At 34.5% G+C, this 19,085-nt stretch overlaps 5 protein-coding genes across 5 annotated transcripts; 2 read left to right on the top strand and 3 right to left on the bottom strand.

Moving 5' to 3' along the window:
- The first annotated feature begins 1,458 nt into the window (after window positions 1-1,458).
- LOC106132047 (sodium channel protein Nach-like) lies at window positions 1,459-8,925 on the top strand. Its single transcript, XM_013331361.2, has 11 exons — window positions 1,459-1,541; window positions 3,287-3,418; window positions 3,648-3,854; window positions 4,171-4,336; window positions 4,838-4,986; window positions 5,248-5,389; window positions 5,627-5,707; window positions 6,423-6,675; window positions 6,918-7,113; window positions 8,300-8,406; window positions 8,664-8,925. The coding sequence occupies exons 1-11, from the start codon at window positions 1,459-1,461 to the stop codon at window positions 8,906-8,908; spliced, it is 1,761 nt and encodes a 586-aa protein (XP_013186815.1). The 3' UTR covers window positions 8,909-8,925.
- On the bottom strand, window positions 7,386-7,829 carry LOC106132078 (acylphosphatase-1). The gene has a single exon (XM_013331394.2). It carries the CDS (start codon window positions 7,750-7,752, stop codon window positions 7,447-7,449), a length of 306 nt encoding a protein of 101 aa, XP_013186848.1. The 5' UTR covers window positions 7,753-7,829; the 3' UTR covers window positions 7,386-7,446.
- A 665-nt stretch (window positions 8,926-9,590) lies between the features above and the next one.
- On the top strand, window positions 9,591-14,469 carry LOC106132046 (pickpocket protein 19). Its single transcript, XM_013331360.2, has 8 exons — window positions 9,591-9,718; window positions 10,260-10,454; window positions 10,790-10,943; window positions 11,277-11,407; window positions 11,607-11,780; window positions 12,069-12,333; window positions 12,698-12,896; window positions 13,654-14,469. The coding sequence occupies exons 1-8, from the start codon at window positions 9,591-9,593 to the stop codon at window positions 13,890-13,892; spliced, it is 1,485 nt and encodes a 494-aa protein (XP_013186814.1). The 3' UTR covers window positions 13,893-14,469.
- Window positions 13,626-15,612, bottom strand: LOC106132139 (uncharacterized). The gene is made up of 2 exons (XM_013331476.2): window positions 15,148-15,612; window positions 13,626-14,993 (listed from the first exon to the last, which is right to left on the bottom strand). The coding sequence occupies exons 1-2, from the start codon at window positions 15,476-15,478 to the stop codon at window positions 14,035-14,037; spliced, it is 1,290 nt and encodes a 429-aa protein (XP_013186930.1). The 5' UTR covers window positions 15,479-15,612; the 3' UTR covers window positions 13,626-14,034.
- A 1,615-nt stretch (window positions 15,613-17,227) lies between these two features.
- Window positions 17,228-19,035, bottom strand: LOC106132131 (uncharacterized). The gene is made up of 2 exons (XM_013331466.2): window positions 18,683-19,035; window positions 17,228-18,327 (listed from the first exon to the last, which is right to left on the bottom strand). Exons 1-2 carry the CDS (start codon window positions 18,975-18,977, stop codon window positions 17,399-17,401), a joined length of 1,224 nt encoding a protein of 407 aa, XP_013186920.1. The 5' UTR covers window positions 18,978-19,035; the 3' UTR covers window positions 17,228-17,398.
- Between the last annotated feature and the right edge of the window lie 50 nt (window positions 19,036-19,085).

Genomic DNA, 19,085 nt, shown 5'->3' with positions numbered 1-19,085 from the left:
ATAACACAAGAAACAAAACAATCCAGAACTTACAACAACAATCAATTATTCGTCACCGAAACACAATCGACAAACTTTTCACATCACTATCCAACTCGATCCCAGTTGGTCGCGAGTGTGTACCAGCGTTGTGTCTTTGCGGATGGTGAGCGGCGCACACCACTACCACGGGCTGTTGTAATCGGCCATCAAACCACACTACTGATTTTCGACATTCTGCACATAGACCCCACACTGCGGATTTTCGACATTCCATAGCCTTTCACTACGACACCCCGGCGTTATTATATCGCGCGTTAATTAGGTACCTGCTTAATTGTATTTCTCAGTGTCAGGCATTTTTATTTTTATTAAATCGACAAAGTACCTAAGTATAAAGATATCCGCTCTTTCCGAAGTAACACATTTCAACATTTTCGACCAATTCCATTCACATTTTTTACATTGATACCTATGTAATTAAGTATGTACCTAGGTACTAATTAATTTAGGTAGGTAGGTATCATATTTCTAATTCTAGGCCAGCATTGTCATAATACACTTAAAGATGTACAGAAAAACTATAAATAATTGTTGTCTTTTTAAACCTTTTGTGGTATTATACGTATTGTTACAGTTAATTTTAGTCTAAATATTCGTGAAATCCTGTATGATTTACGATAAACGACCATGTATGCGAGCGAAGCCGCAGACAATAGATAGTACCGATAGGAAAGTATAGCTGTATAGTGTAGGACCAATAAGAGAGGTATCCGAAAATTCATTCGCAAACGGGAAACAAATCAGCTAGCTGCAGGCATAAACGCGAAGCTCAAGACCGAGCGGGATGGCGACGCACTGTGGATGCCCTCTGCCCCAGCTACATAGGACCTTAAGTCAAGTAAGTCAAGCTGCAGGCATAGTAGGTATACCTCTAGTAAACTAACTATAATTTCTGGACTTGATCTATATTTGTGTGCTGTACAACTGTACATATCTGATAATTTAGATGTTATCTGTCAATTTCCACCTATTACCTTAGGATACATTCATAAAGTGCAGTAATTTTGTTGGGTCACGTAATGGTCGCTTTGCACGTGAAAAATGTTAGCCTAGATTTCAATCAACTTAGTTTGAAACTATAAACATTTTTAAATGACTCATTACTTGTTATTACAATTTTGACTAGTTATGTGTGCAGCATGATAAATATAATCGAATCAATATTATTTAGACGATAATGTCAAGAACTTTAGTAAGACATATCTAGACGATAAAAATATTGTTAGAATGTGGATCGTAGAAATCTCAACGCAATGATCATAAACCACTACTAGTATTGTGTGCTTACGCAGATATTAATGTAGGCTTTTGATTAAACTTTAAATTTTTTTAGGTTTCCAGCTCTAGAAATATGATATTTAAACTTCGAATAACACATAAGTAGTTATTTATGACAAAGTGTTTTATTATCTTACAATGCAGATTAGTTTACGCAAACCGCAGACGCAGCAAGCACGTGATGATGACATGCAGAGAAAGGATGACCCGCACTTTGACCGGTAAAGTTCATGAGCCGAAATATCCAGTGACCGCCAATAATCTATTTTTATATAATTCTTTGACATTGGTTTCATAACGATCGAGACTTAAGATAAATAAAATAAATATATACGGGACAGATTACACAGATTGAGTTAGCCTCTATAATATAGTATCGTTGAGATACTAACTCAACGATACTATATTTTATAATAAATACTTATATAGATAAACATCTAAGACCCAGGCCTATCAGAAAAAGTTTTTCTGATTCGAACCCGGGACCTCCGGTGTCACAGACAAGCGTACTACCGCTACGCCACAGAGACCGTCAAAAGATGTTTAAACGAAGTTAGAGCATATGTGACTAATTCATTATCAAGTACCTGTCTATATTATTACTTATATAAAGTTTTAATTAAGTAGGTATGTGAGTTCAGAAATTAAACCTAAGAGTATGAAGGCTTTCGTAGTTGCCCATCATAGTAAAGCAACTTATGTGAGCAACAAGCTAGCGTAGGTAATTAAACTGTTTTATTTTACTTTTTGTTTTTTTCTTATCAATTATTAGGTACCGGTCACAATTCATGAACCTCTTTGTTTCAGTTGTTCGGTGTCTTATGGATTTCATTCAAAAGTTTTTTTTTACATACGGTAAGGAAAGTAATGGATAACCAGAAATGTAGACTTTTTAATTTTATAAGAAATTATATTAATATTGGAATGTTTATTTTATTGTGATTGAGCAATTTAATGAAAGTAACAAGTTTGGATCAGGAAAACAACGTGTCAAAGGATTCTGCATTTAAGTACGAAGCTTATCTGTGATGTCGGTTGCATAATTTAGGATAATTAAGTGCTTATATAACGAACGAGTATTTAAGCAAGCCGTGTGGATCAATAGAGTAAACGGGCATTGGTCTAACTACAAAAAAAAATCCGCGTTCATCCGAATCACTCACAAATCTTTGGCATTCAAAATTATAATAGGTATTGAATCAGAAGAAGTTTATACGTGTAGAAAACAGACCTGTGTATTCATTGTGACGAATAAATTCAGATACTACTAGACCGCTTTAAATGTGATCACATTCACACATGCACATACACATATTTAGCACAGAAACACAAAACTTTCGGCAGTACCTAACAAAGGCTTTTCTGGAATTTCCCACTAGTTAATTTTATAAATTTTATTTACACAATAGGTGATCGTCTGTTTGTCAACATTCTCGCAGATGGCCTTATTGTTTAGCAATGGCTATTTCGCAAGTCCAGCCGTGATCATCTGGCCAACTATCACTATCATATTGTATCAGCACGTAATCGATTTCATTTCGAATAAAGATCAAAGCATAACTCTTACGTAACAAACTGTAGTGGTCCGTCTTTTTAATAATATTTTTTAAATATGTAAACTAAAGTTACGGCATTCGCGCTTTTTCGAGAATATACGACAAATATTAAGCATGCCACATAATATGGATGCATATATTTCCCAAGTCGAGATCTGTACACTTTTGATGAAGTCTCAAGCGCCATAAATTATATGTAAATATAAAATAGAACACGAGAAGAGACAATCAATCAAAATAGTTAGATTTTATCAACAAAATGGAATAGTTAAAAACTCATTAACGCGCATGTTTTAAGCACTCTTTAGCAATGTAGATACGCGATAAGCTGCTACCACATTCAGAATTTTACAAACAAACATGGACAGGAAATATTCTAGGTCAATTTATGCAAACCGACGTATTCACAGGAAATCACCAGTGTCGGTTAAACCTAGAACTTTAAAGGATACTATAAAGGCTGTTACTAAAGAGTATTGTAAAGAATCGTCTATTTGTGGTTTGAAACATCTGGTTGATGAGAATACACCGAATTTGGAGAGGTATATATTTAGTGTTTAAGGTGGTTCAGTTATTAAATTTACAAGTTGCACGACAACTTTGGTGAACTTGTTTACGTCGCCAATGGCTTGGAGGTGTTTGCCGCAATGAGTTAGTAGGTTCAGTTACATAACCGTTCTTGTTATGATGCAAAAAGTCTGCACAATTCATTTTCCCATTCAAATAATTATGTGGCAGGAAATATTACGTTTCGTGATACATTTTTTGCAGGATCATATGGAAGATTACGTTGATCGGTGCTCTAGTTTGTTCCGTGTCGCTCGTCTGGATTACCTTTGAGAAGTACTACAGAGCTCCTCTGGTGACCACCCAAATGCCTGACGGGGTCGCTGTGAGCAAGATTATATTCCCAGCCGTGGGTATTTGTACAAACAATCGTATTAGTAAACGTGCTGCTATTGAACTGACGAGAAAACTGTACGTAATATTTTTGTGTAATATGGATTATTTAGGTCACAATTAGTATGCAACGAACGTGAACTAACTTTGTACAAAAGATATTCAAGAATAGTCTTGACGATTTTAAATGAAGAGCACATTAAAAATAAATTAAATTATTGACTATGAGAATATGATAAACTTTCTAAAATTTTCTAATAAAGTCCTCGATAATTCAATTTAATTTTTATGCGATTTTTTAAGCCCATGGCGCTCTCGCGACTAGTTTAAATTCTAAACTAACTTTTAAGTTTTGTACTTACATATGTTAGGTATGTTATTAACACTTCTGCAGACTTAAAGAAGAGCGCAATAAGAAGTACAATGAACCAGATATGATCAATTTGGTCCGTGGAATAGGCCACTTGTACAACTTGGAGCCAGCCAGCCAAACAACGGTGTCAATGGTCAGTCTGCATGAGGCATTAGGAGAATATGATGTCAATGAACTAATGAAAAGTGTATGTTGAAAAATTTTACTTGATTAACTTTGAATATTTAATATGCTAGTCTTTAACAGGGATATGAAAAACAAAAGAGTAACGCCAAAAAAATTAAATTCTATTACATTACCTACATACTGGGTTCGGAAATTTTATTTTCCCTTTTTTATAAACTTAGATAAACTTAATTAAGTATAAACTTAGATACTCTTACAAGGCTCGGGGCTCACATATTTCCACGGCATGATAAGGCTCTTATTTCAATCAGATCGCTCAGAAACGAATTTAAATGCATAACGCTATACATTTATTTATGCTAATTTATAAAGAGATAAACTTGGAAACTTTGATTTTGTGTTAGAGCTAACCTTAAGGAATACTGAACCGATTATTCCTTCACCGTCAAAAGGTACATTATCGGCGTATATATTATGAGCTATGTATCTATGTACCATAGGTGAGGCCGAGGCGGGCCGCTAGTTAGTTTGCAAATGATGCATCATATTTTGTAATGTGCAGTTAACGCCTCGCTGTGAAGAGTTGCTGTTAACTTGCGCCTGGAACGACACCCCGAAGAATTGTTCTGAACTGTTCGATTTCCGGCTAACCATGGACGGCTACTGTTGCACTTTTAACTACTTGAGACAATCAGATGTTAAGTTTCAGGAGTTAGTATTAAAAAAATATTATACCTAAATACTTTCATAAAAGTAAATTCCTGATCTGATAGTGAAAACAAATTATAGTGCAGATTATAATATCAATCTGAGAGCAATACTTAAATAAAACTATGGAATGTGATGGACTATCATTATTCCTTAATCTCCATTTTATCAAATCCAAGTCTGTAAATATTTTCTTTGATTGATTTTTATAATCTTGTTTGTGGCATGCAAATGATGTTTTATTTAAATTATTCCGCTTTTCAGCAACAATGGTGTTACACGCAGTTTAGATATGTACAAATATGGCAACAAATCATCATTCGATTTCGACCAAGGTTTAAAAGTATTGCTTCGATTAAACACAGACGATGACTTTTACTACAATGTACCATTACAAGGAGCAAAGGTAAATCCTGCCAGAGACGAGAACCTACTTTAGTATTTATCGTTCGTAATTGTTACAGAATTTACAGTTGTACGTTGTAGGAGTACCTATGTCAGTCAGCCAACATAGGACGCTCGATTTTTATACTGATGCAGAGTGACAACTGAAACAATATATTGTAAGAAGAGGATAGACAAGAGTAGATAGAGTAGAATAAACATTATTGACAAATAAAAAATTAATTATAATACATTTTAGTTGCAGTTCTCAGACGCCTACGATTTTCCTGATGCACCGAGCGGCAGTTTTGCGATGCAAATGATAAATCCCGGAGTACAGGTGAACATTTGTTATAAGTTAATAAACTTAAATTTATTATAAGTTAGAAGTTAAATTGTGTAGTGGTTCCTTTGTTACCTTTTACGAAAGTAGGATTTACGATTTGTTTCGGCTCCACTCGGTTTAAGCTCCTAGAACAATGTTAATTGATTTTTATTGTCTTTCTGATTCCTAAAGCTTTGAAAAATTGGTTAATGAAACGTGAAAATGCATTCCGCTTGAGTGAAATCCCTTTAGGTATGGGGCATTGTTGTTTTACTTCTCTATAAATAGGCTCTGTATCACACTCACCCAGTGGTCATATTTTTAGAACTAATTTGTGTTGTAAAAGAATAGGTACCTACTTATTTACATACATATCTACATAAATCACGTCTTTATCTCCTACGGGACAGACAGAGCCTTGAGAGCTAATAGTCTTGAATTTTTGAGTCCAATAGTCTTTAAAAGCCTGAAAGGCCACGTACTTGTGCAACACATGACTTTAACAAGGTAAGAATAATTTGTTGGGTCAATAGCATACAAATCTGAATTCGGAATTCTGTAGTCAATAAATACTCACGGGACAGAGCCGACAGGTGACTAATACGCCGTTTTTGTTACCGCTATAGTTAAATTTAACGTAAAAGTTTATGATGCAAATGCAATTCAAACGTTCTTATATAAACTAACAAAATCAACTCGTACTATCGTATCGGACATTCATAATTTGCAGATGACCGTAAACGTCGCAGCTACCTTTACTGAAGCGTCTCGTGACATTCAACATGTAGCCGTCAAGTTGAGAAGATGTTTGTTCTACGACGAATCATCATACCTGCCCTTCTACACTAGCAGCGACTGTATGTTGAAATGTCGCATGTTGTTCCTGCTCGATCACTGTGGATGCACCCCCTTTAATATGCTGAAGATGGATAACGCTAGAACTTGTGATATGAGAGATGTTGCCTGCTTGAGAAAGTATTATGGTATTTATAAGTATTTTCTTTAAATAATTATTGTACCTTCTACACCATCAGCTACTATATGCTGAAATGTCGCATGCTGTTCCTGCTGGACCTGCTGTGGATGCATACCCTTTAATATGCTTAAGTTGCAAAAAATAATATTCAAAAGAATACTTGAAGAAGACCATTTTTTTGCGTGTCTACCAATTTTTAAAGTACTTAAGGTATTTTTTTTTAAATAAACTAAAACTTTTATAATTTAGTTCAGTCGACAACTGTCCGTCCGGATATAGAACCAATAGCCCCTGAGCTGGAGATGGATTTAGCCGGCGGTGGCCTACCGTGCCCTATGTGCTTCCCCACGTGTTCCAAGACGGCGTACAGCTACGACTTCTATGACCTCAACATTTACCCGGATCATCTCAACAAAGTGCCGGATGCCGACAGAGATCATTGGCTATAAGAATTTTTAAGAGCACGGCTATTTCATATAACGTGGTTTCTCTATTGCAAAGTATATATTTTAATTCGATAATATTTTGTCAGACTCATATACTTTTACTTGGCAAAATTTCATAGTACTTTTACTTTTACTCATATACACACGTTTACATCATAATAAATGAAAATGAATAAATTTAAATACACTGCAATATTTTAAAATTATTTTTGTATTTAATTTAGTACAAACACACTTAAAAACAGATAAAACTTTTAAATTTTGGCTCGCATTCACATATCAAAATCCTTAAGTAAATGATAACGTTTTTAGAGTTGTGGTCGATAATCATTTTAGCGACGTATTTCAAAAGTCTTGAAAGCCATATTAGCTATCGGCCCCTCGTTTCGGAACGCCGCCTTCTCAATCACAGACTTGGGACTGCCAGTTTTTTGCAACCATATCTTCATATCATCAATGAGGTTTTTGGGCCCTTGCAATTGGCCAATCACGGTGCCTTGTGCTGTATTCATCACCCAGCCCTTGAGTCCAAGCTCAAGAGCCTTCTTCTGAGTATGTTTCCTAAAATATACTCCTTGAACTTTACCGAATACTTCAAAGTCAGCAGTCGATAGTGCAGTTTTCTTTGCATTCGCCATTTTTTTTAAATTTGTGCTTAAATTTTATAAATTAAACATTAACAGAAAATAAAGGCAAATCTGAGGACAATTCACATTTTGACACTTGTTTACTTTCGTTGTTCGGGAAACCTGCATGTCATTATTTCTCGGTTGCGAAGGTTTTATTGAACTAACAAACATTTGAAACGGGGTAGACAAGAGCCAATAAATCACAAGTCACATAGGCGTCGTTTAGCTGAAAGGCTGATTGAATTGAAATATAGGTAACTATAGATAAAAACTGATGCTGATCATGCTGATGATGACCATCGCCACCCCAAAAAAAAATCCCCCTAAAATTTTATTAGACTGGGATGTTTTCTACATTTGCCACTTGATTTTACGTAAACTGTTTTGTTATCCTAACTGTTATCTAAGTTGCCACTTGATTTTACCTAAACTGTTTTGTCATTTAAAATAACTAGATCACTCAGAAAGTTCTAAGCAGACCTAGTCATTCAACTTAGAACAGTTACGTAAGTAGCACAAGCATTGTAAGTTGAGAATACTGTTCCTGCATTTCCAGACAAGGCGCCAATTTCACCGGAACATCGATTGTACACGTCAAGTACGCTAGGGAAGTCGCCGACTGTTACGGCCAGAATGTTATCATGAAGTGGTTTGATTTGTTCAGTGAGTATTCTAAGCGCTTGGCATTCAAATACAGAATCAATATAACATTGTCGACAGCACCTGAACACAGTTCTTTGTTATGCGATATACATATACTGGCTAAGATTTCTTGTACCTATAAAAAATTATTAACCGTCTTAATGTAGGTATTTACTTTGATAGATAGATCTTTATTGCACCATAAGAGTATACCTACAAAACATCACTGCTACCTCAAGCTGAGGGAATTGTCTGATATAAATAAAAACTGTTTCCAGGTAATATCGGCTCCACTTGCGGCTTCGTCACTGGCTTCAGCTTCGTCTCAGTACTAGAGTTCATCTACTTCTTCACCGTGAAACTAATAAGGGATTACCATTCCCGTCATCGTCGGAATGCCATCGTCAGCAGCATTGAGGAAGCGTCTCCGCAGGTCCAGTCTGTAGGCCGGTATCGACCTATATACTGGAATGAATTGACTGGACCAACTCGTTTTGGGTTCCAAGTACCACCGACTAGTTGAAGTTTTGATAAAAAATAGCAGTCAGCTCCATAGCAGCATAGTGTTTATATAAAAATAAGAATCTGGCCATGTCGATGTTATATCAATGTAAAAATTAAGTTTATAGAAAAAAAAAATTATTTCTTTTTAGACATATCATTTGGTTTTCCTTCTTCAGCAAATATATCACGTAATTATTCATCCCTTAAGGTAGACAGAGTTAATAAAAAAGACTCAAAAGCTTTAAATTTTAATTAAAATTGTGAGGTGCCTTTGATTGATATTCAGAGATACCTAATGACAACCTGCAAGCCCACTGCCAAAAAGATATCTCGGACAACAGTCAGCCAATTTTATACATAAACTAAATAATAGGGTACTTATTCATTTAACGTATGTTTGATATAAATCGTTTCAGGTAAAAAAACTACATTACGTTTTCGTTTTCAATACGATTAAAAATGTATTCGTTCATCTGTGTAATCCCACATTGATTAAGATCTTTATTATTGGTAAAATTGGATATTTATCTGTTGTCAAAATCAATGTTTTGTTTGCCTATTATCCTAGTTGAATAGTTCATGCAACTTTAATTTCCCAAACGAATAATGTACAACAAAAAGTTTCATGGCAGAACTCATATGATATTTAACTTGATTGAACGTGTAACATTACCTATATCGTAACATAACCTAGTAGAAAAATGACATCTTATGAGTCACCAAAAAGATATTTCGACATTTGGTGGGCAGGTATAAAAAGGTTGCCTGAAACGACTTCTATACATGGATTTAGATTTATTGCCGACTCGAAACGGCATTGGACCGAACGGTGAGAGATTCAAATGAATGTCCCTGTTTATGAAGTTGCTTGATATGGAGTCATATTATTATGGCGCTACAAATTTGTAGAATAACGAGCAAAAGAGGGTCGCTTTGTGTAAAAACAAATGCAAATAATAAGAAAACCTTTCTGTAAAAAAAAAGAGTACTTTAAGGTCTTAAGGTTTTAAATATTGACTAGTTACCACAACTTGGTAAAAACATGTCTGCTTAGTTATTGTTTATCGGCTTCCACTCTAGCTTATGTTACTTAAGAAAGTCTATTTTAGAAAAAAAAAATCAACAAAATCGGTCCCGAAGTTTACTTTTACTTTATATATCCAATCCATACATAATCCTTTGGTAGATATGATCAAAGGATTCGCCCGGTTGGTCAGTTGGTTAACGCCAGTACAAAGAGATATAGTGCGTGTGAGAAGCCGCCTGTAAAAGCTTGTATTATAATATGTAATAATGTGGAAGTAAAGTTATGAAAACTTCTTATAACTCGGGAGAGGTATGTACCTTGCTAGTTTTAAGATCTTTTTCAGAATATTCTGGCTGGCTTTCGTCGGGATATCTTGGTATGGTTCGTCCCTGCTGATCCAGGCGCAGTACGCAGCGTACCAGAACAAACCCATTTCCTTCGTGGTAGAAACCACGTACAAGGACTGGAATACTGACTTCCCGTCAGTGGCTGTTTGTGAAAATGATAACACGCGACGCATTGAGGCTATTTCCGATAAGTAAGTATTGAAGATAACATTACAAAAAAGTAAATTAGTAAATAATTAAATCATTGCACCAAAAGAAGTAGTAAGTGCATATCACAACAGGCTGTATTATCACAATTACATTCGCTCGTCCTCCACTCGATAGGTTTGGAAAAATAAAAAGGATTAATAAATGTAACGTTTAAAAAGTTGAAAGAAAGTCGAGTAAAACAATATCTATACGATGCGCTTTCTACGGCTAAGTTCAAGAAATATCTTAAGAACCTTGGGTCGTATGTTCCCACAGATTACTCCCAATGTAAAAGGGGGTAATCTGTGTATGTACCGAATTTTAATTACATTTACAGATTGTGGGGCGAGGATCATGATTTCAATATGGAAGAAGTGCTCAAAGAAATTGCATTTTTCAAAGGAATCACATACTACACTTCTGAATTTTGTGGCTTAGAAAATCCCTTGCCGGACTGCGTCAAGGGGAATCTCAGTCAATATGCTAGCATGGTATACATATAATATTAAAGCTTTTTAATCAGTTTACAGTATGATATACATTCATTTGGGCAGTGCAGGTTTCCACATTCCATTCCACAGAAAATATAGTGTTTCCCAGCTGCGTCTCTTCTGGTGCAGATTGTAAAAGGAAAGGGCTAATGAACTTAGATTTCTTATTTAGGCGATGGGATTCAAGTTTTACTACTTTGCTAAAGTAACAAAGTACTTAGTAAAATTTGAATATCAATTCCATCATAAAGCTAAAAAGCTAAACGTAGCCTTTCCGTCTCTTCGAGACTGCTGGCGACAAAGTTTTATATAAGGAATTTTGCATTATTTTAGGTTCGCAGTAGCTGTGAAGACACATTTGCTAATTGTTCTTGGAATGGCGAAAGTTTTCCTTGCTGCAAATATTTCAGACCAATGGAAACTGAATTGGGCACTTGCTTTGTCATCAATAGTATCCAAGGGAGGTATGCAAGGATACAACATTTTCAATGTAAATGTTTTTATTATATGTCGACCTCTAATGTTCTATGTGGTGTAGACATTTCTTGTTCTATATCGAGTAGGTATATAAGGTGCCTAACCTAAAAACTCCGATCTGTAAATGCAACAGCATAAAATTTTATAGGGAATATGCTAAAATGCTATAATGAATTTTTCTTTTAGAGAAAAGAATGTGCCGAAATTGCCAATGGTCAGCAATAAAACAACTGGCCCAGGCGCAATCAATTTCCTTGTCTTGGTCACTGCTAACGTTTATATACTGAATGAGGAAGAAGTTCCTTCTCTCACTACGATAGGGTCAGATGTGCTTACGGTTGGCCCTGAAGTAACGCATAAGTAAGTACTATCCATAGACAAAAATAGATTCGACTTAATTAACATTAAATCTTTTTGAAAAGATCAACAATACTCGGAACAGAGAAACAACTTCGGGTTCGAGGATTCAAGAGAAGAATCGTAGGTACACTCGACACTTAACCATTAACTAGCTCTTGATTCTTAAGATAAAACAAAGATTTTAAGTTGAGTGTTTGGCCTCGTGAGGTTCTCTTTATTTGAATACCATTGGTGACCATCTTTTTTCTGCGTTTAGGAGAAACCGTTTAATCAAAAAATCCATTTCAGGCGATACATAACGATCAGAAACATTGAGAACGACGCAGAAGCACGTATGATTTCGCCGACCAAAAGGAAGTGCCGGTACACGGACGAAAACTTCTTAGACGTGTACCGTCATTACTCGTACACGGCGTGTACAGTGCAATGTAGGAAAGACGCACAACTCCGTCTATGCAATTGCACCAATTACTTTATGCCAAATGTACCCGATCACTTGAAGTGCAATGTCAGCGGCATTATATGTTTGAATGACCATGTGAATGTGCTTTCTGTGAGTATGAAGGATTCAGACTTCTCGCTACTACCTATGTAAATGGTTAAATTAATTATTTACTTGTTTGGCTATTTTATTTGCCAGACCAATAATCTGTATAAAACATCTTTTACGGAAGGGTAAGGTAGTGTGGTTAACGGTTTGAAAACACAGAAATATTTCTATCTCTTAAATTTACTTTTCTATTTACCAGTCAATATCAAAATTTAGGAGTGCAAAATGTCTTCGTGCGTTTATGTTATTATAAGTATGTTATGGTAACATTGTTAATATAGTTACACGATCTCAACCAATAGTTAACTAATTAAACTGTAGGTATAGTACGTAAGTATAATGAAGAATTGCACATAATGTGTTTCAGGTCTTGCGCGCTGAATGGTCATCAAGAACCGGGTTGTATTGTAACTGCTTGCCTTCCTGCACTGAAGCAGAAATATCAATTGTTAAAGATTTCAAAGCTACCACCTCAGAGCCTTATGCAAACGTCCAAATTGCCCTGGCCATGTTACCAAGTGAAAAGTACAGGAGGAATGTTGTTCGAGGGGTTTTAGATTTAGTTGGTAAGGATCAACACATTAACTGCTGAGTGAAAAAAACGAGGTTTTTATATAAATAATAAAGAATAGGCATGATGACATTTTTTTTCCTGTTTGGGTGTTAATTTAGTTTCACAACAACTAAAACATAGGTCAAATAATGGCATCAATAAACTACCTTAGATTTACGAAGAAACATAACACATTATTTGGACGAGTCCAAAACGCTACTTAAGTGTGACGTCACGCCTAAGTTTCTTGTTCGCGTCATGAAAGTTATTTGTATGGTAGCTACCTTAATAATTGCGTTTATGGATATAATGTCTTAATAAAAGTTATTCCATATTTTTGTTTATTCACTCCTTTCAAAGTCATTTTTAAACAATTTTAAATAATATTTTGATGGACTTTCCCATCGTACTTTGATTGAATATAAAACATATAGGGTGTCAAAATAAAAACTAAAAATTCACGTTACGTATTTAATTACGTGTATCCTGTTATTAACTAATTAATATTGTTTTAAGACCTTGCCATCATCCCTATTATAAAGATGCCTACTTATATGATAAATCTAGACAAAGGTTAAGAAACCCTCAAACTCAAACAAAGCTTGCTAGCTGGAACTACCTCGTGTTTAGAGCAAAATTATAAAGATATGTTGAGCCATTCTTTTGGGTACGAAAGAGGCGTTCTTATCTTTTTAGGTTTCAAAAATTTAAGGCAACGGAAATATGAAATAAATTTTACACGTATTTTAAAACCCTTTATAAAATTTCAGTGTCTACTGGAGGTACCGGGGGTCTTTTTCTCGGCGCTAGTATCTTGAGTTTCGTGGAGTTGCTATACATTCTTCTCATTCGTCCATTTTGTGACATATACAGCAAAAGAGATGAGGATCCTTGGTATAGAAAATATGGGACTCGGAAGCTGGAAGACAACAAATTCGTCCCTAATCCAGTTTGGAGCTATAACGCCGTTAAAAACGATGCTAATGTTCCCACTGAAAATGTTCGTTAAGTTTAAGACGAACGGTATTATTAGATCAGTTAAATATATATCTACAATGTTTTTTGTAGTGTTTGCAAGAAAATAATGAATTAAAACAGGATGTATCCCATTTTTTTATTAATGAGTGTGCAATGAATTGATATCTAATAAATTATTTAGCAAGTTCAGGTATACAATATTTTTCAACAATTTCTTCAAAGATTCCCAAAACCTTGTTCTTATAATCCTCGTTAATGCTCATCATTTTCTTTAAAAACTCGCCCTTATTTTCGGACATTATTTGATTGAACTGTTCCGAGTCCGAAAAAGTTTCAGTAGTCAATTCATCATCAACCCAAAATAATTGAATTAGGCAAGCGCATGAAACGAGACCCCATTTAGTCATTTCCTCAGCTGAGGCTAAGAAATCCTGTTTATTTAAGATTTCATTAATTTCTATACCATGATTAGCAAGGTTGACTGTTAATTGTTTGTAGTAATAGTTTAAAAAGGTATTTAAATGAGTTTCTCGAAATACAGGGTCTAAATTACAGTACAGTAATTGCATAACGTCACCCGTTGGTGGATGACATTTAAAAGCCTGAAAGTCCACCAAAACACAGTCGTCTGGTTCTAAACAATCTCCCGATTGTTTATAGTGAAACATCAAGTTATTGTTCCATAAATCCCGATGACATATAACATTCCTGTATTTGGTTGAGATTTCGGTTAATTCTAAAGCAGAGAACCAAATATTTTCCCAGCTTTTCTCTATTTTCGTTAATGCTTCTTTATTATCTTTGTATTTTGAGTAAGTTCGTATTGCTTCTAAGGCTCCGTTCATGCATTGTAAGAACCACGTATTTGTTTTAGTATAGACAAGATCTCTCGTTAATTGACTATATTCATTGTATAAGAAACAAGAACGCCCTGATATTTTACTTTTTTTTTCTTCGTATACGATAGAAGAAGCATGAAATCGCGATAATGTATTCAGGGCTTGTAAAGTATGCGGTTTATCAAATCTTTCAAATTTATTTCGCAATTTGTATTGTAAAGCTGCTAAATCTTCAAACACCAACGCATCATCATCAATGATTGCTATCATTTTGGGACTCCACGGTCTTAGATCTAAAAAGCAAAGAAAAGAAAGAAATTAAGTTATCAATTTATGTAAGTATGTTTTCGTTATTAAAATTTTCAACAAAATATTAAGTTAATTATTCCTATCCGCTAAGTTTTAGGTATGTGTTTTAATATGAAGGATTAGATTTTGTTTACTTACCATTAATATCAAGCTTCTTTTTGATGGTAGCATACAATAATACTTCTTTTTCAAGCAGGTTATACTCTTTCGCCATGTTTGCTTTTGCTTCGTTAGATTTTGACGCGCCTTTAATGAAAAAGTGTAGCACTTTTCTTGACCCCGATTTGTTATTCGTCACATGTATTTGAAGCCGCCAGTAATCAGCTATAAACCCTAGCATTTTATCACTAGCATGTTTAAGATAAGTTTTAAAACTTAGTTCTTTGTCTGTGTAACCACAATTCTCAACTATTTGCTTTAAATTTTCTTCCGTAATAAATTTATTTGAATCTTCACTGTATGCTTCCATGGCTGGCTTTTATTGAACAACTCTAAGCAAGAAAATACAAAAAATAAATGAAGAAATTTTGGCCGATATTGTTCTTAAGTATATGAGTAAGTACAATCAGGAGTTGTCCTCAGTTTGTCTGAGTCGGGGACTAGGTAGTAATATTAATACAAAAGTAAATATGTCATCTTGTAAGTACATTACATGCAATGTATGTAATCATGTAATGTACCAAATGCCTTTGATACCAAAACAAATATTGGTTGGTTGATAGCTTGCTGATGTTATGTAATTTTGTATTTGATAAAAAATACAACAGAAAAATCCTAAGAAATTTAACAAACGCTATTTATTAGTTATTTAATATAGTTATCTAATAAGGTTTCGTAAAAACAAGAAAAACAACATTAAACTAAGCAGATGAAGGCCTGGAAAGGGTACTTTTAATTAAAGCATGACAATCGCTTTTTGTTAAATAATACCAGTAGGTACCAGAGTGCACCCATGGCACTGCACGCGTTAATGGCAATCATCTACCTAATATGGCAAATTGAAGCCGGATTGGTCTAGAAACTTTAGCTGTGAAGAAGCCCTCACGGTGAGGGACCTGCTTAAACCTGCACATCTAGGCAACTGGAAGTCGCTTCGTGTAAATCTCTGACGAATCTAATCCAAAATCGCGAAGCTCGGGCTCCTCACCAGAGAGGTGAAGACTAACTGGTAACTACCTATGCATTGTGCTGAATGAAATTCATAAATGTATTTATTAAAATATAAATCAATGGGAAATGAAATTGTCTTCTAATTACAATAACCACGTCATAGTAATATCAGTAAATGTATTTGAATACGAACAAAGATTGCGCAAATAATGAGCGCCACGTACGTAAACTTTGGAAAATTATTATTTAAACTAAAATAACAATGTTATCTCTTTTATGTATCTTTTTCGTATTTGTATCAAACAAATATGGTATTTATACTCTATGAATAAACAACTATAAAATATTTAATATGATAAATTTTGAGTTCCGAGTTTAAACTTTCATACCTACAACGGAGTTTGACTTTCATGTCTATAGGATATGTTTTTCATGAAATTGTTCGCCACGCTGAAATATCCAATCCAAATCCATCCATCTCTTTTTCGTTCTTCCCCTACTTCTTAAACCTTCCAATTCCATATTTAAGGCTATTTTTAGTAACATGACCTTCCTCTCTTCTCATGATATACATAATAATAAAGTATTATTTTTGTCTATAGAAAAAAAATTAAAGTTAAAACAAAGTGATCTATGTACATCGGTACATTGTACGAAAAACTACTAAGTAGGTACTTAGGTGGCCGAACTATGGAATGACGTCCACGACAAGATGGATAGTTTGACTATCAATAGTTAACCTCCTAATCGTATTGATATCGCAAACTCAATAACTACAATACTAATATAGAAGTAATTTTAGATAGATAGTAACTTCAATATTATTTTAGCCTATCGATAGTGACCTTACTTCGTTTTGTTTAAAATCTTAAGGTTACGCATTAGTCTTGGGCGAAGTGGTGGTCTTAAAAGTAACGTTACTGTGTTACTTTCAAAACCATCAATATAAACAGAAAATACAATAAAGATGGAGAAGAATAAAAAACATACCTAGAAGCTTTTTCAAAACGGAAGTAAAAAATGGTAACGGAAATCTTTTTGGTTCATCAAAGGAACCACCAGTTATAAACAGTAGGTATAGTACCTAATTTAGAATGACAAAACGACAATTTTTCCAGTCTTTATAATTAGAATTGAAATAACATCAAAGTTCTTTATAAACTAAATTAATATATATAAGAATTGTCTATAGGTACAAATCACAGGTACAAACATAGATAAAATATTTTTAATAGTGTTGGCGATTCGCAAATCGGCGATTTCATGCTTGATTCGAGTATTAACTCGAGTAGATGTATCTTTCTATAATTTCATCAAATAATTCGAGAACTCTATCATGGTATTTTTTATTTTCTCTGGCTATTTCTATAAATTCTTCGCTTCTCGACACAACATTAGCTTTCGCAGAAGTTTCGGGGTTACAATATATTTCTTCTTTTTTTTCGGGGGGCATCGTTGCTATTGGCACTATCAAGGCTGCTTGTGTAATACCAAATACAATACTTTTTTCATACAGAAGATTAAGTCCTGTTTTATCAATAAAAGTATTTATATCGAGGTCTGCAAATTTTAACTCTTCCGACAAAGTTTCATAATAAATATTAATTATCTCCTGAGTATATTTTTTTCTGAATAATTTCGTAGTATTAAAATATATCAATGAGGATAAATCTAGCATCGGGCAACAGTATAACACTGTTTGGAAATCAACTATTACAGCATGGGAACTCCCAAGGTATTCCCTCTTGATTAATATATTGTTGGTCCAGAGATCTCTATGGACTATGACATTTCTTTCTTCAGGCTTCGGAGCCATTAGGGTTATTGCATCGTCGAATAATTTAGGAATAACTGTTTCTATTCTTTGTATAAAATCGGAGAAGGTTTTAAAACTTGAATACTCTTTAAGAAAGTCAATTACAGCATTTCGTCCTGTATCACGCCAGCTTTTTCCTTTATCTGGTTCTTGAAGATAGTCCTTGTAGTCTTCCCAAATCGAATACGATCTTCCAAGGCTTTTACTTTTCCTCTCTTCAAAGAGAATAGATTCTGAATGAAATCTAGCTATAGTTTTGACTGTTGTTATAATATCGTCCAAGTCCATCGGTTCTAGATGGTTAGGCATTTTATAGCCTTGTTGAGTTACGTCTTCGAACACGAATAGGTCATTTCGAATAAAATATAACTTCGGTCGCCACTCTCGCAAGCCTGAAAAACAAATTATCTGTATATGAATAAAGTCTTTATGCACAATGCAAACCTAAAACTCCCAAAGGGAATTTGGTCGAAATTTGGCAAACAGCTATGGCAATGTAGGCATAAGAGGCGCGGTATTAGCTACTAAAATGTGTGTATTTATATATTCAATATTTTAATGTGTATTGTTAATAATATCCTACGAATATGTACATACACTTTTAGGCGATGGACTAGCAACCTGTCACTATTTGAATCTCAATACCATCATTAAACTGAACGTGGCTTTTCAGTCTTTAAGAGACTGTTGTTTCTGTCTACCCCGTAAGTCATAGGGAATACGCTATTATGAGACAGATTTGCTTACCCATTTTATCAGGAAATTCCTTGAAAAGTTCGCTCAACATGACGAATTCTTTCTTGAAAAAACTTAATTCTTTAAGATATTCGGCTTTCCATTTATCGAATCTCGGCATGCATTTCACAAATAATTTAAGATCCAACTGATTTCCTTCAAACAGGACTACAATATTGAGTTTTAAATGGTCTCCAAGATATCCAATGACTTTGTCCGAGAGATCTTCAAGCGACCAATCGATAACTGAACGATATCCACATTGTTTAGCTATTGAAGCGATTTCTACATTAGTCAATAATTCCATTATTTCTAACGTGTGTGTAACTCAAAGTTGAAAAATAATGTAACTGTACGGCACGGCAAATATTTGTTGTAAATTATAATTAGCTTATCATTAACTCAAGATAAGAAA

The sequence above is a fragment of the Amyelois transitella genome, chromosome 13 (assembly GCF_032362555.1).
Source record: "Amyelois transitella isolate CPQ chromosome 13, ilAmyTran1.1, whole genome shotgun sequence".
Lineage (NCBI taxonomy): Eukaryota > Metazoa > Arthropoda > Insecta > Lepidoptera > Pyralidae > Amyelois > Amyelois transitella.
Note: the sequence above shows the minus strand (reverse complement) of the source record. Positions and strands in the feature narration are given on the sequence as shown.

Excerpts from the sequence above, each read along its gene's own strand:
- LOC106132139 (XM_013331476.2), bottom strand. The coding sequence starts at position 15,478 with ATGGAAGCATACAGTGAAGATTCAAATAAATTTATTACGGAAGAAAAT. Across the intron at positions 14,994-15,147 it reads AAAGAAGCTTGATATTAATG|ATCTAAGACCGTGGAGTCCC; the intron begins GTAAGTAAACAA and ends TTTGCTTTTTAG.
- LOC106132047 (XM_013331361.2), top strand. The coding sequence starts at position 1,459 with ATGCAGATTAGTTTACGCAAACCGCAGACGCAGCAAGCACGTGATGAT. Across the intron at positions 4,987-5,247 it reads TCAGATGTTAAGTTTCAGGA|CAACAATGGTGTTACACGCA; the intron begins GTTAGTATTAAA and ends TCCGCTTTTCAG. Across the intron at positions 5,390-5,626 it reads TACCATTACAAGGAGCAAAG|TTGCAGTTCTCAGACGCCTA; the intron begins GTAAATCCTGCC and ends AATACATTTTAG.
- LOC106132078 (XM_013331394.2), bottom strand. The coding sequence starts at position 7,752 with ATGGCGAATGCAAAGAAAACTGCACTATCGACTGCTGACTTTGAAGTA.
- LOC106132046 (XM_013331360.2), top strand. The coding sequence starts at position 9,591 with ATGACATCTTATGAGTCACCAAAAAGATATTTCGACATTTGGTGGGCA. Across the intron at positions 9,719-10,259 it reads AAACGGCATTGGACCGAACG|AATATTCTGGCTGGCTTTCG; the intron begins GTGAGAGATTCA and ends GATCTTTTTCAG. Across the intron at positions 12,334-12,697 it reads ACCATGTGAATGTGCTTTCT|GTCTTGCGCGCTGAATGGTC; the intron begins GTGAGTATGAAG and ends AATGTGTTTCAG.
- LOC106132131 (XM_013331466.2), bottom strand. The coding sequence starts at position 18,977 with ATGGAATTATTGACTAATGTAGAAATCGCTTCAATAGCTAAACAATGT. Across the intron at positions 18,328-18,682 it reads GGAATTTCCTGATAAAATGG|GCTTGCGAGAGTGGCGACCG; the intron begins GTAAGCAAATCT and ends TTTGTTTTTCAG.